We start from the raw sequence: 14,660 nt of genomic DNA, 5'->3' as shown, positions 1-14,660 counted from the left end.
AGAGAATGAAGGCGGCAAGCAAGTTGGGTGCGAGTGGTACCTTGACCACCAACAGGCTAAGCAAAACCGCTGTTAAGCTGTAGCCTGAATGCTTTGCTCACCGCCGATGGAGCTATGCAGCAGCTATGCAGCAAGGGGCTGGAGCGGCAGTACTCCGTGCCTCACTCGAGAATGCCTTCATACAAGTGGTGGTCCACGACACCTTCAGGAACGCGCAGTGCATCGACATCGAGGGCATGCGATGAAACGGCGCTTGCCGTGGCAGGATATTCATGACATGGAGAGAAAATTGACACAATATACAAGACGGTCACACACTTACCTTGCTAAAGTTCCACGTGTTGGCGCGAGCCCGACCAGAGGGTGAAGCCTTTGGCGATGGCGGTCCTGCCGCAACACCCCTCATGGTTGTGATTGAGACGTCGGTGACTCGAGGAGCTTGGTGAGGTCGGGCTGTCGACTGACTGCTTGCCGAGCTGAGTCTGGGTTATTGTTGATGGTTTGCTTCTCTGGGGAAGGATGGTTACGATTGAGACCCCAGTGCGCGCAGACGCAAGTAATGAAGCTTGAGTGTGCGTGTGCACAATCCGTGTTGATAATATTGTCTTGGCTGGGTTTTCCCTCGACCTGGCCACTTCAGCCGTTGATTGTATGCGCCATCGGCCAGCCAAGCCTTTGGTGAGGGTGGGGCTTTACTATCTTTGGTTGATCGCCAGCCGATAAGCAGCGGGCCGAAGCAGATTACCCTCCGAATCTCCCTGCGCCATCGGATCTCACGGTTGGCTTCACAGTTGCCGCCGTCTGTGCCGATTAAAACTGGCGATGCAGCTGCGCAACGAGTTTCGACAGAACAAACCGTGCCATTACTTTTTGAGCCAGCACCCAGTATTTTCTATCTCTAACAGTCTTATTCGTCATTTTTCACTTGATATGGGTACAAAATGATTATACTTTCTGACTGAAAAGGAGCGCAGTTGGTGACATGTAGGGTCAATATCCCCCGCAGGCTTGGAACCAGACTGGAATTAGACATCTTCACGAGCCCGTCAACCCAAATAGCACCCATACAAGCTCAACACCCGCATCCATATCACGCCCTACGGTAGAAGCGCATTTGTGCTCCTCCAATGTCGAATACGGCCACAACATTTTGCAGAAACACGTCCCCCAAGATGTACGGCCCCGACCCGCCACTGGTGATAGCAACGGCACAGTAGCCGGTCATAGGATCGACCAGGTCGCGGTAGATCATGTCCGCAGGGTTCAGCCAAAACTCAACCCCTGATATTACAACGGCAAAGCTTGGAGGTACTGCATCGCACGGAGCAAAGTAAGAGCCCCATTGATACAAGTACACTGCACGAGGCTGGAAAGCATTGGCGACAGCCTCGGCCAAGGCTTTTCGAAATTTGTCAGCATATTTAGCCATGTCTTTGCAATTGAGGACATTTCTGGTGAAATGTGGTAGACTTACGAGGCGGAAGATAGTTCATTGTCGTCCCCGTATCCACAATGTATGGGAATTTAGTTTTATCCATCCTTTGGCCCCAGATTATACCATCAGGGATAATAGTGTAGAAAGAGTATCTCCATGACGTTTCCGCTGATCCGACGAGATTTGCCTAATATTAACCTTTGTTAGCACCTCTGGGTGAGGTTGTCTCAACCACCAATCTTGGTCTGTACACCTCCAGGCGGGCACCACTTACAATGATTAGGTCAGTCTCGGCGTAGATATCACTTGCTCTCTCGACTCGCGGCAAGCCACCCCAGGCAATAATTCCATTCGAAGAGTTCTTGGCCAGAGCAACACTGAAAACCGGATCTATGCTTCCTTGCATGATAGCATTTGTCAGGAAAGGTACATATTGGATGGCATTCCAGGCAGCTTCTTGTCCAATCTCCCCATAGAAAGCACTTGTAATGGATGGGTATGCAAGACCCAATATGCCGACCGTAAGGTTATTACCGTGCCAATAGGTATAGTTAGCGAGCCCAGCTTGTTGTCTCGGGACAGAAACACCTCCACAAGAGATATCAGCGTAACCCATGGGGCCGAAGACTTTCTCGCCAGAGCCATATTTCAAATAGAAGTGAAGACCATCAATGGGACCGTTTTGAAATTTCTTTACATGGGGGTTCCCAAAAGCACATGCGGCCTGATTATGTTTCGCACCATGAGAGTCATGGCATTCGAAACCGGTTTGAACTGCCCATGTGTCCGCGCTTCCTGTGTCGAGAAGCAACCACACTGGAGCACCGTCCCATCCGCATTGAATGGCGTATTGAGTCGATAAGTTTCCGGTGGTGCTGATGTTTTGATATGTGTGCTGGCCGTGTGAAGGGGGTGTTTGCAAAATTTGCACGAGGCTTGAAACCGCATTTTGATTGCTTGATGAGCCCTTGATGCTGGTAATCCTGGAATAAAGCAGAGCCGGCTTGTCAATTGCAGGAGCAGACCTCGCCTTGGCTCGCTGGAAGGTAAACCCATTCAATGGTTTAGACAAGTCCCATTCGGAGGTACTTGGTGGCTGTACTGCGGCATTTGGTGCTGTCACAGCAAGTCTGGCCCCGGCAATATAAAGAAAGAATCTGGCCAGCACCATGATGGCGACTGGATCTATCGATGGGAAACAGGGAATGTGTCTGGGATGGTCAAAGAACAAGGTACTTCTTTATTTAGTGGACAAGATAGTGGCCGAAGAAGCACCCGATATCTGGATGGAGACAAAGAAGACTTAAGTACAAATGAACACAGAATCGGAGTGATGAAGGATGGGGAATGACAATTGACGACTGAGCTTTATTGACAGCTACAGCATTGAATGCTCTGCCGCATGATAGTGGTCCGATAGGATCAAGTCGTAAAACATCCAGCAGGCGGGACACAGTAGTCTGAAGAGCCAAGGCTGCTGGTTTGCGCCTTCCGTTTCTAACGCCGTCTGCGAGCTCGAAACAACATTCGAAGTTTGCTGAACGGGAGGGAGGAGAGAATCCTAGACAATTATTCTACCGAAGCATGGCCCCAATTTTTTGGGCCCCAAAATTGTAGGAAAGCTCTCTTTGGATGCGGTATTTCTTCACTTTCTGACACGGCGTGGTTCATGTCGTTACGCAAGTCTTCATGGCTGATACATATCTAGTCATCTGTACGCACGAGACCTCAAACAATCTCGGGAGGCAAGCGAAGGATAGTTCCTTGGAACTATAGTCTCCAGAGTTACTCTACTCAAACTCCCGATGGTGCTCCATACGACGTGACGGGAAAACAATGATCATTATTGTTTGGAGGCTAATTTCGCCGAGGAAACAAAGTTGGTCGCCTGCGTCATTGGTAACTACCTAGGCGCAGAACCAGGATATGGCGATGAAATACAAGTACGTACCATGTATACTATACTCTCATCAGACATCTGAAGCTTCGTTTACTTGTATATAGCCTTGCACTTGGTAGACACAAGACCGAGCGGAAGCCAATTGCGAGCTACAATTTAGTTGCATGGGGCTACGAATTGGCATGACATTTACCGTCCCATGTATCCAGGTTGATACCACTAGACAAGCCAAGGGCCACGTAACACGGCACTTTGGCCTGCATATCCCTGCTGCATCATGAACACCGACTTGTGGTTTTACAAGATGTCGGTAAACAAAACGACAATCTCGGCTCTGTGCCATCATTCAACAACAGGAGGGCCTACAAGCTCGTATACGGAAATTTGTGTCATGGGCACTGTTTGCCCTTCATCCTTGACAAAGGCTCGGTCTGATGGGCGATGGGCGCATGTGGTCGGCTTCAACGGCATAGATGCAACGTCTAAACATGTCATAACGGTGTGCCGATTCCCAGCACCTCTGCGTAACCACAGACTGCAAATCCAACCTCAGGGGAAGCTGTCTACCTAGTACCTATTCTGTACTTATTAGGTAGGTAGTCAGTTATGCGCTACCACACCTGTCAGTCACTCTTATCTGCGCCTTTGGGCATGAGCCACATGGCTGACAGGGACCGAAATGTCACAGCTTGGCTCCAGAGGTCATCGAAAACCAAACCCAGCAAACAAATTCCTTGGGCGTGCGCATTCTTCCCCACACTCCAATGATAAACGGTAGCGCGGGGAAACGCTGCTACCCCAAAATGCCGACTGGAGAAATCGTCTGGAGCTCTCGCCCACTGAGCTTCCAGGACGGAACTCCGGAGCCTCGGCCCGCCGCTATGACGAAGAATCACAAGGACTTGATCCTAGCTGTAATAATCATTGACTAGTCTGCAACTTGACCCTTTTCTCTCTCTCTCTCCGTGAATGTCATGATAACGGGCAGTGTTCCCATCAGCCGTACACCGCTCAACGCTCTGCTTCATAACAATACCATCATCATATTAGGACAGCAACCCAAAGAAATAATCTGATTCACGACAAGAAAAGTGGATGAGCAGAAAATGTCACTAAATCCAAAGCCTGGCGCCTCTTCTAAAGCCGCCGACAAAGAAGCCCTGTCATGGATGCAGAACCTCAGCCCAGCCGTTTCGTACTACGACCCTCATCATGAACCACCAACTTCGGGAAAAGAGCCTCAACTCATCCTCATCCTATCATGGATGGGCGCACGACAAGTCCACATATCGAAATATGCACTACAATATCGGAAAATCTACCCATCATCACGAATCCTCATCGCGCAATGTCCCCTCACTCATGTCGTGTTCCCTTGGCGCACACGGCGCGACCTCTCTCCCGCCCTGCCCTACCTTCGCAACATGTCGGAGCGCCAACAAAAAGCAGACGAAGCCGGTGATACGTCACCAAAGATGCTTATCCAAATGTTCTCAAACGGCGGCATCCACACAGCCAGTTGTCTCCGCAGCATGCTCCGCGGCGGACAACCACACGGCACACCAGTATTACCACGATATGTGCTAGTGTTCGACTCTTGTCCGGGGTATTTTCGGTGGATGAGCTCCTACAACGCCCTGATGCAAATGCTTCCGTGGTGGACTGGTCCCGTTGTGCACTCCATTATCGCCATGGTCTGCTTGTACCACTTCCTCCGCCGACTTCCGGCTATTCAAAATCGAAATGCCCGAGCGCTCAGATCTCCAGGACTGTTAGCAAGAGAAGAGAGGCGGACATATCTATATGGAACAGAAGACGACTTAATCCTGTGGCAGGATGTGGAAGATAATGCCCGAAAGGCCAAGGAGGCTGGCTTTACTATCAGACTGGAAAAGTTTGTGGGTGCCAAGCATGTGGACATCATGAGGGCAGAGCCAGAGCGCTACTGGAAAGCCATACAAAATTCATGGTCGGACGAGCCACCAACGGGATATCAACAACCACCATCGAGCGGCTCATAATTACAACCTGTCGCACTACAACTTCGTCGAAGTTCTGGTTGGGGTTGTCGGAGAGTAGAGGCTGTTAAGACGGCATACCGTGGCAGGAGCAGTGTATGTATATAACTCACGTTCAGATGATTTGAAACTAGGCTCCCTACTTTTGTCGTTCATGGAAAATGGCCAACGTTTCTTAAATGAGTTGGGGCTTTAAATGTCGGCCCATCACTTCTCTCCGGCCCCTTTTGCCACGGATCACGTTATGTCTCATCCGAATACAATATGCTCACTTCCTTCACCATACTGTGATTATTAGATTTCCGACACTGCGAGTTTATTCCTCCATATCTACCTATTCCAGTAAAACACAAAAAAGGGACAATTATTCCGAGGTGGCCCATTAAAACCGTGTTCTCACTAAGCGCCAACGCCTGTAAACAGTTTTCCACTCGGCTAACCGCCAACTCCGTCGCCATGCCTAGATAAGCCATCATGAAATGATTAATAACCAACAATCCTGTGCCGTTGGCCGAATATAAAAAACCGCTCTTGGAAAAAAAAGGAGGCTTGGTTTTGCCAAAAAAAAAAAATCGCATCGATGGGGACTTGATAAACGAAGAGATAAATAATGTACCAATAAACAAAAAGAGGAGAAGACAAAGCGGCATAGATACGTGGACACGTAACTTCGTAAGGGTGCAGTCATGATTGCCCATGATGAAATGCTTGACAACCGGATTGCTCCCGGCCCTGCTTTCGCATTTCCTGGGTCTGAGCCCTGGACGTACGATCATATGATCGGAATTGCACCTCAAACCTTTTGCTTCTTGCGATGACTTTTTACGTCGGTTTCAGCGGCCCGTTTCTCGGGAGTCATGAAGGTGTCATCGCTGATGTCACCTATGCCTTCGTCCTCTTCGGTGCATCGATCACATTCCTGATCGAATGGGTGTTGCTCGGCATAGATGCCTGGATCACATTGGCCAAAGCATCCTGCGTTTTTGGCTTGTAAACAGGCCAGTTGCTGGCCTAGATCATCCCACGTTTGTGACTCGCCGCACCTCGTGCAGGTACCTGCGAAGACCAAAAGACGACACATCATCAGTCGAGTTTAGTATGAGTGATTAAGGCGCGAGAGGCCAAGCTGTCAATGATTCTTGGTCGAGAACTGTTAAGCGTTTTGAGATGCAGTTTGTGGTGGTGATCTGTAGCGTTTCTGAGTTCCGAGTCGTGCCGGTCCCTGAGGTTTGGTGACGATTGCTGCGTCGGTCTCGGAATACAAGGGTGGTGTATTGGCGTGTGAATGGGAAATACGGCGTAGCACGCCTGAGAGGTAGTGCTTTGGTGCTGCTTGGTGGGAAGGTGAGCGACCGAAGATACAGAAAGGTCAGAACGAGACAGCCGAGGGCGAAGTTTATCGAAATAGCGCACAAGCTATGTGGTAAACACTCGCGTTAGCAGCCCGTTAACTGGTGTGGTGTTGGCTAGGACAAGAAGTACAGGGCGAATGCGCCCGCTGTGCGGAAGGACAAAATGACGGCCAAGTCCCAATTCTGGTCAACAATAAACAGGCAGAGCGCCCCTTGCGAAGAACTACAGACGCGCATGTGCGGAATGCTTGCATATGCGTTGCACAGAAATGGCGAAAATAGGTCGGGGGAAGTGTGGGATGTGCTCATGATGCAACTGGGATTCACAGGACTTACGCTCGCAGCTGACGCAATAGAGCCTTTTTGCCGTCCCGACACTGGGCGCAATGGCTCGTGGATTCGCCAAGGTGAGCTTGGCGATGGGTGATTGATCTGACGGGTTCTTGTCCCTGTTCAACCTGGTCTAGTCGTCCAGCCGGCCGTCTGCAATGCGGTTGATGGGACAAGGACAAATCCAAATCGGTCTGTTCGTGTTGTGCCCCTCAACAACGGAGCGTTTCAAGATGGAGTTGCTTAGCCTAGCAGAGGCCACCAAGGATAATTGATAGTCGAGCATGAAAATGCAGGCAGCGTCGATGGAGAGTCTGGTGGTCCAAGTAGTGGCAAGTGGCTAGGACCCAAGGGCAAAGCTCCATACGTTTCGCCGGTTCGAGTCGTACCGGGGATTACTGGAGTGCAAACAAGTGCGTGCGGGCTTGAGAAGTTCGACTTGCAAGTAGCGCTGGCCTTTCTCGGCGAGGAAGCTCTCGTGCGACAGGGTCGAACAGTCTAGCTAGTGCTCCAGTCCTTTGCAAAATGCGAATCAGCACTGGCGGGGAAGAAGGAGCTGGAGTTGGACGGCACTCGGTGTGGTGTTGGTGTTGTTGTTGTTGCAGTAGTTGTAGTTGTAACAAGAAAGGAAGCAAGGAGGAAGCAAGGAAGGGAAGCTGGGCGAGGAGGGCAGGCAAAGCCGACTCGAGGCCATGGAAATGGCGGCAGGACGGGAGCAAGACCAGCAGCAGCAGGAGGAGGAGCAAAGCACTCGAGGACGGCCACCGATGCAGAGGTGTCGCTCAAGATTCGACAATAATAAGTTGACGGCGGCATGGCTTGGCTCTTGGCCAGTAGACGGCCGAGTTCCCCGTACAATACGAATAGTCGACCAGTTGACATCTAGAGGTACTGAGTACGGGAAGAGCGTTGCGAACCAGACATGCTTGCTAGGAACTTGGAACACAGACATCGAGAGGGTGGCGCACAGCTACTTGACCAATACTCGGGCTAACGTTCTTACCACACCAAGTGCCCTGGTACCGCATTGTATTGGATCAGAGCCTGCGGGTGATGGGCCGCAAACATTCAACGGTGGAAAGACAAGGGGGCGTGAGTTAGTGGCAGCCAGGGGGTTCAATAGAGTGCGTGAGTGGGCGAAGTGGGCGAAGTGGGTGTGCAATACGGAGCACCTATGTTACTAGCGTGCTTGCAATTGTCAACTGGGCGTGCTCGGCCAGTCAACGGCCTGGTGGCAGGTGTGTGTGTGCGCACTCGAGCATGTGGCCACGACCCTTGGACGAGACCTGCTCACGGCTCAGACATGCCTGTACCGGTTGAAACCCTACTCACTCGAAACGGAGGCGCAAAAGGACAGCTGCCAAAGGGCAAAGGGTCAATGTTTGAACTGGGTCTGGTGCAATTGTGCTTGAAGAATCTTGGAAAACTTGGCATCTTTGGACTCTGGGGTACTGTCTGGCCCACCAGAAAGTACGCTCAGTACTTGACCTCCTACTACTTAAAGTACGGAGTACCTAGGTACCTTTATAGGTGGTAGGCGGGCGGAAGATTAACAGGCTCTGCTTGAACATTGAATTTTACACGCAGAAAACCTGGCAATACGGGTCACCTCCCAGGACCCGATGCCAGGAAGGCACGACACGACCGAACCACGTGTGCCATGGCCGGCTTTGGCCAGACAGGGAGCAATTGTCATCTATCACATTTTTCTGCGGAGGTCGATGACATGGACACTCACATCTACCTCGACCTCGACTATCAACATCAAAACGCAAGTCACTCGATCCCTTGCCTTGCGAAAAAGTGTTCACTGTTCATAACAGAAAATTGCAGTGCCGTGCCGTGCGTGTCCCTCCGCTTTGCCGCCCCGGCTACTACTACTACATCGATCTCTCCCCAGATCTGGCATCAAGCCCTTCTCTCTTGTCTCCATGTCAAGGTCCACCCTACCGTGGTGCTTGCTGCTTGCTTACCTGTTTGCCGTCAAACCGGTCCACGGAGCAGCTACCTAGTACGTACTCCATACCTCTCAAATTTACTGTACCGAGTACATACAGTCGCCACACCTCGAGCCAGCTGCCGAATTTGGGGAGGCAGAGACAATTCCCACCCTCACGGGAACCTGGCCGCCCAGCACATCCAGCCATGATACGATTTTAATATGTGGAGAGACACCAACCAAGGCTATGTAGGGCTCTGGCCGCCAGATGTCTTACTTGAGAACTGAACCCTCGCCGGCGTCTCGAGACAAACGAAGCCGAGCAGAACATGGAGTACGGAGTTACTCCGTATGGAGTACCAGGTCTTCATGGGTTGATAACAGCACATTGGCACATTGGCAAAACTGCTGAGTAACCAAGGTGCTCTGCATCCTCGCATGGTACTCTGTATACTCGGTCAACTTGCTCCAAGTTCATGCAAGGGAAGAATGTGGTCGAAGGCACTGGCGAAAAGCAGGCTCCCTTCATCCGCCTCGATTGCTTCAACAAGAACGGGTTGGTGCTGCACCTACCATCAGCATCAATATCAACATCTTGGTGATGCTCGGAGCACAAATCATATCGAAGGAGGACCGAACATCAACGCGCTAGGTAACTTCAGACGGTATTGGAGCGACGAAGCTGCTGGGCAAGTCCTCCGAGACTCCAGTTGCTCATTCTCAGGAACCTTCAAGGCTTGATTACCCGGCCGAATGCCCGTGGCTTGGTGCTCCTCAGACGCCATATGCCGCACTTTGCGAGCTATTAGACCTGGCTCGCATTGGATGTGGAAGACCGAAACTACCTAGGTAGGTCTGTTGGTGTGCTGGCCAGACAGCAGCGCATAAAAGCCCTGCTAATCCCGAGCAAACCAGTATTGAGGAGGCGGCGGTGTTCATCACCCACCAATGGTACAATATCCGGGAGATCAACGCATATACTTCTGCACCATGGAGTAGCTCTTGCCGGTAAGAGCTAGGCCCCCAGCCATGTTGGTGCTGAATGGCTGTGGCCATCCGCCGTCCGCCATCCGCCATCCACGGAGACAGCCGGTCTGGCGATATGTCTCACCTGTTTGGCCCGTGAGCGAAGGGACTTTGAGTAGAAGAGCCGAGTCAATACTACTTCTCAACGGACACTGTGAGCACCGGCAATACGTTCCGAGCGCCTTATAAGATGTGGTCTTGGAACAGCGGCATCTTCTCCCTACTCAGTGCAGCAAAACGCCAAACCAGTCGTCGCCCAACACGAAGTTGGACAACTACGGGAGTCGGAAGTAAAATCATAAACACACACATGCGCACTCGCACACTGTTTTGGCAGGGCCTTTTTCTGACAATGAAGTCTCTGCACCAGCAGTGACACGACGACTTCGCACAAAGCAGCCTGCAAGCCCAGCCTGGCTTTCGCGGATATACGGGGTACATATGTCTGTTATCCCGCGACTCCCTCCTTGCACGCACAAGGGCAAGCATTCCACCAAAAGCGGAAATGCAATGCCACTCAGGTTTCGGGCTCTCATGCAAGGCCTCAGCTTATCCTCCAACGGCTCCATTTCAAAGACGCACCTGTAATTACCTTCGCTGCTTGATCCGCCCGCATACCTAGGCACACGGTTAGATAGTACATGCATTGGGCGTCTGCACAAACAGGGGCTCAAGACTCGATACGCAGCGCCATGTGGTTGTGGTTGTGCTGGCGGCTTGCCCCGTACCATGTCTGCTGGTCCTGCAATCCGATTCCCATGTTGACTACGGAGTACGGAGGAGCCTGTATTGACGAAGTAAGATAGATATTCAAGCATGGTCCTCATTGCGGCCAGCCGGCCCGCAGTCGAATCCACTCTTTCTCAACATCGTCAATAGTGTCCCCGACCTGTCCAAGGTTCTCGTTGGCGCCGGCTCCTCCTCTCTGCCTCCCCGTCCCTGGCAAGTTCCTCCGGGCCCAACCAACAAGCGCCATGATTCAGCCAGCGGCTATTTGACAGATGGGCAAATTTAATCGTGTTTCTGCAAATTTAGCATCAAGAAACAAAAACACGAACACACTGAGGTCGGAGCGTGCTGTTAGTTAAGCTATTCCTTTATTATCGCACGGTTCGGCCTTCCATCTCCATGATGCCTCTCTCTGAATGCTCGCCAATGCGGCAACTACAATACAGTTTACACCAGCGACGTGAGCATTGGTTCTCAATGCCCATGCCGCTCGAGAGAATTGCAACATGACCCTTCTGCTCCACGCCTCATTGTGCACCATGGCCAAGGCACGTTACTGTTTGAGTAGAGGCCGTTTTAACAAGAACAAAGGCGGCCACATGTCATATACCCAACCGGCGTGAATATTGAAACTTCTTAGGCAGCTCAACCTGAAGCAGCGAACCTCCTAATTCCCATCTAGCTTTCTGAGCTGCTGGTAAGGTGTTTTTCTGTTTGTATGTGTCGTAGGCAGAGACACATATCTGGTGAGACAGCGTTGTCTCCAGGTCGTACAAGGCCGTCCACCGAGTATACTCGTCTTTGGCCACTAAAAACCCACGACGGACCATCATGTGCCGGCACAAAATGCGATACGGAATCATGCATTATGCGGCAGGTCATAGTGCTCAGAATATTCCTGTAGGACTAACATCTGAAGATGGCCTGCCTTATTCAAACGCCGAACTAAATAGCTCCAGGCCGCGGTCTTGAGGCGCTTCCTGCGAACACTCCAGGTACTGCATATACTGGCAACCTAAACTCACAGGATTGGGCGGCTTATTTCTGCGTATATACGGACGCGCCTTCGGTTTTTCATGTGACGCCTGGGTGGATGGCGATGCCTAACTTCCTGTGGCTCAGTGGCACGAACACCAGAGTCTCCTCTTCGAGACTGGCTCGACAGTTTGCAAAGCCAACATTCTTGGCCGAACTATTTTGGGCGAGTAAGAGCTGAAACTTGCGATGCTCATGCAGCCCAGCGGGCTATCACCCAGATTTGTCTGATAAATATTTATAAGACAGACGCAGATCGACTATTGTTAGTACCTACCTAGGTAGAAAGCCATGGGTGAGTGCGATTCAAGACGCTCACGCAATCATGCTATCGAAGACCGTTAAGCCGTTAAGTAAGTCTCTTTGGGAGTCGACAAAGCCATAGATTTGAGAGACGGACCTTTTATAACTCCCCTTCACTTGCACTCACGAGAAATCCATGTGAAGACTCAATAATACGACACTCCTTCCGGTATTTCCCAAGCACTTCCAAAAATACGAATCGTCTTTGCCATTTGGGGTTACAATATAAAAACCAAGTGCAACATTACTGCCGAGGATCACGGATATGTTACATACATACAAGTAGGGGTCAGCCGACGGTCCTCAATAACGTCTCCTCCGTTCAAACATTCAACATTTATGACTACGACACCTCCGCGGTGCGGTGCTTACGGTTCTGTTTTTGCCTCAGAAAAATACACACACCAAACACAAGCAAACGTGAAACTACGGAGTACCTAGGTAGGCAAGGGCTTAGTCTCACCAGAACATGCTGCATGAGTGAGACGGGATATGCCCGTTGGGGTCCAATAGCTGCATGCCACAGGTGCCCCAAGTACATTTACTCCCTATTGGAGAGAATACCGGCTCACCATGACCAGAGCAAAGCATACGGACTGTCGTCTCGCACATTACTTTCGGGGCCACGCAAGAGGATAGACACGCAGCGGCTACGATCAACAAACCTGCTGCATGTGTGACCAACCGTAGAAGGCTGCATAATATTGGCCCGTTCGTCTAGGCATGCGGATTTATGTTGCAGGTAAAACAAGGCACACTGTTTCTGCCAGCTAAGACACCAGTACGTATTTTGAATAAGTTTCTTCTGTATGGGCTTGCAGCACTGATGACTGAGGTACTTGTCTTGACAAAGCACGATAATAACCATCTAAATTGATATGGCTGTAGTCAGGCCTGTCGGACATGCTGCTGCAAGACTGGCACGCACTCGCGTCGCCCCTCAGCTAGCTACACACTTGACGGCCTGTGCCAAAGCACATGTTTATTTCGCCGTCGTCAAATATCCGCCGATATACGGACTAGAACAGTAGAGAATAGCGTATGCTGGCTGCGTGGTGTCTGGTGGCTACATTGCCATGGCGATTCACCATGAGTTGCTTCCTACGAGACGGTTATTTTTGAGTCCGGGATATGGAGAATATGGCTGATGCATGTTTACTGAATCGGTAGTTACAAAGTTGACCGGATTGTTTTGGGGCAAATGAAATATCAAAGCCACAACATGTGGTAAATTCTTTACACCTTCCACATCTAGGAACAGACTCGAAACAATTCACTAAAATACAACACGAAGCCTGTGTAGAATAGCCGGATTAATTCATTCACCAAAGACTACGACTACTGTACATTCCATGATTCCTCAACTCCGAGCTTAACCTCCTGACCACCAAATCAAGACTATTTTTGCAAAGTTAAACGACTTGCCGTTCCCTTTCATCCCGCAATGCACCAAATTATGAGCAAGTAGCCATAGAATTTGGCTATAAGACGAAGCAGCAGCACAACACAAAGTCCATGGCCGAGTTGGACGCTTTAGCACCGTTTTTTCTGCGAAATCCAATGTAATGGGAATGCACAAGATAGTGGAAAGAGCAAATGATCAAAAGCAGGCCAGGGGGGGTTATCCAAGTCTCACAAGCACTCATCAGCTTCTGCCACGCTGATACCGTGTGCCTTGGATTTATAAACGACATTCGCAGGCACCCTGGCTGATTGCACGGGGTATAAGTCATCAGGCGGTTGTAGAATGCAAACTTTGGGGGAAAAATTCTTCTCTCATGGACATCTTGCCTCCATATGGTGGGATTTGATCCATACACCGTGGTTGATATCTTGTCAAGATTCATGTCAGAGCCCGTCGGGTTAAGGGGGGCCCGCTCAGCACAGGTATTCGGGATCCATACGACTGGCTTGTACTCTGGTTCCGAAGTCACATTCCGTCAAATGCCAGATCGGGATGGTACCAGTTGACGGATACAAGGCTCATCGTATGCCCTATCGCGGATTTCCGGTCAAGCTCTGCTCCATCTCATAGTGATACATCAGTAGTATATCAGTTCAGTCGCTCAGCCAGTACAAATGCATCTGTGTAGGAGTGGCCACTTGCACAAATAAGGTCTAGGGGCTGAAAGCAGACGTGTCACCATGGCTTGTTTGATCCGTTTGGTTTCCGTAAACTGTCTTCCGCAGCAATGGTAGAGAGAGACGGCAAGGAGGCATGACGAAACAAAGTGAGACACGACTATTAGTTGAGGTTGATTTTCCCCACCATTCCCTGATGGCATGTTGGATGTTTTTTGTGAAAGGAAGAGGCACAACCAAGGGCAACGTTAAGAAATCATATGTTCATCAAATGCAGAAACGAGTTCGCGGCCAGGGGAAGGGTATCCTGGGTAGCAGTGTGTAAAGGGGGGTTGTAAGTGGCAACGTCAGATCAAGATAGGCTGTACATGCGTTCAAGCCATTAGAGTTCATGTAGCGTCAAGCGCGCGTCCAGGAATTAAGTTGATGTCAAATCAGGTCAAGGCACCTCAGAAAGTCCTCAGTCTGCGGTTGTGGCCACAGCCCAAGCTCGATCAAGTTCACCAAGTCT

General features: G+C 50.6%; 2 protein-coding genes across 2 annotated transcripts; one reads left to right on the top strand and one right to left on the bottom strand.

The window, feature by feature from the left end:
* Positions 1-1,090: 1,090 nt before the first annotated feature.
* Positions 1,091-2,606, bottom strand: MAA_05346 (Peptidase A1; the record flags this gene model as incomplete). Its single annotated transcript, XM_007823344.2, has 3 exons — positions 1,091-1,398; positions 1,475-1,622; positions 1,710-2,606. The coding sequence occupies 3 exons, from the start codon at positions 2,604-2,606 to the stop codon at positions 1,091-1,093; spliced, it is 1,353 nt and encodes a 450-aa protein (XP_007821535.2).
* A 1,835-nt stretch (positions 2,607-4,441) lies between these two features.
* MAA_05347 (uncharacterized protein) lies at positions 4,442-5,356 on the top strand (the record flags this gene model as incomplete). The annotated part of the gene is made up of 1 exon (XM_007823345.1): positions 4,442-5,356. One exon carries the CDS (start codon positions 4,442-4,444, stop codon positions 5,354-5,356), a length of 915 nt encoding a protein of 304 aa, XP_007821536.1.
* Between the last annotated feature and the right edge of the window lie 9,304 nt (positions 5,357-14,660).

The sequence above is a fragment of the Metarhizium robertsii genome (assembly GCF_000187425.2).
Source record: "Metarhizium robertsii ARSEF 23 chromosome Unknown MAA_Scf_2, whole genome shotgun sequence".
Lineage (NCBI taxonomy): Eukaryota > Fungi > Ascomycota > Sordariomycetes > Hypocreales > Clavicipitaceae > Metarhizium > Metarhizium robertsii.
This window is presented reverse-complemented; position numbering and strand designations above follow the sequence as displayed.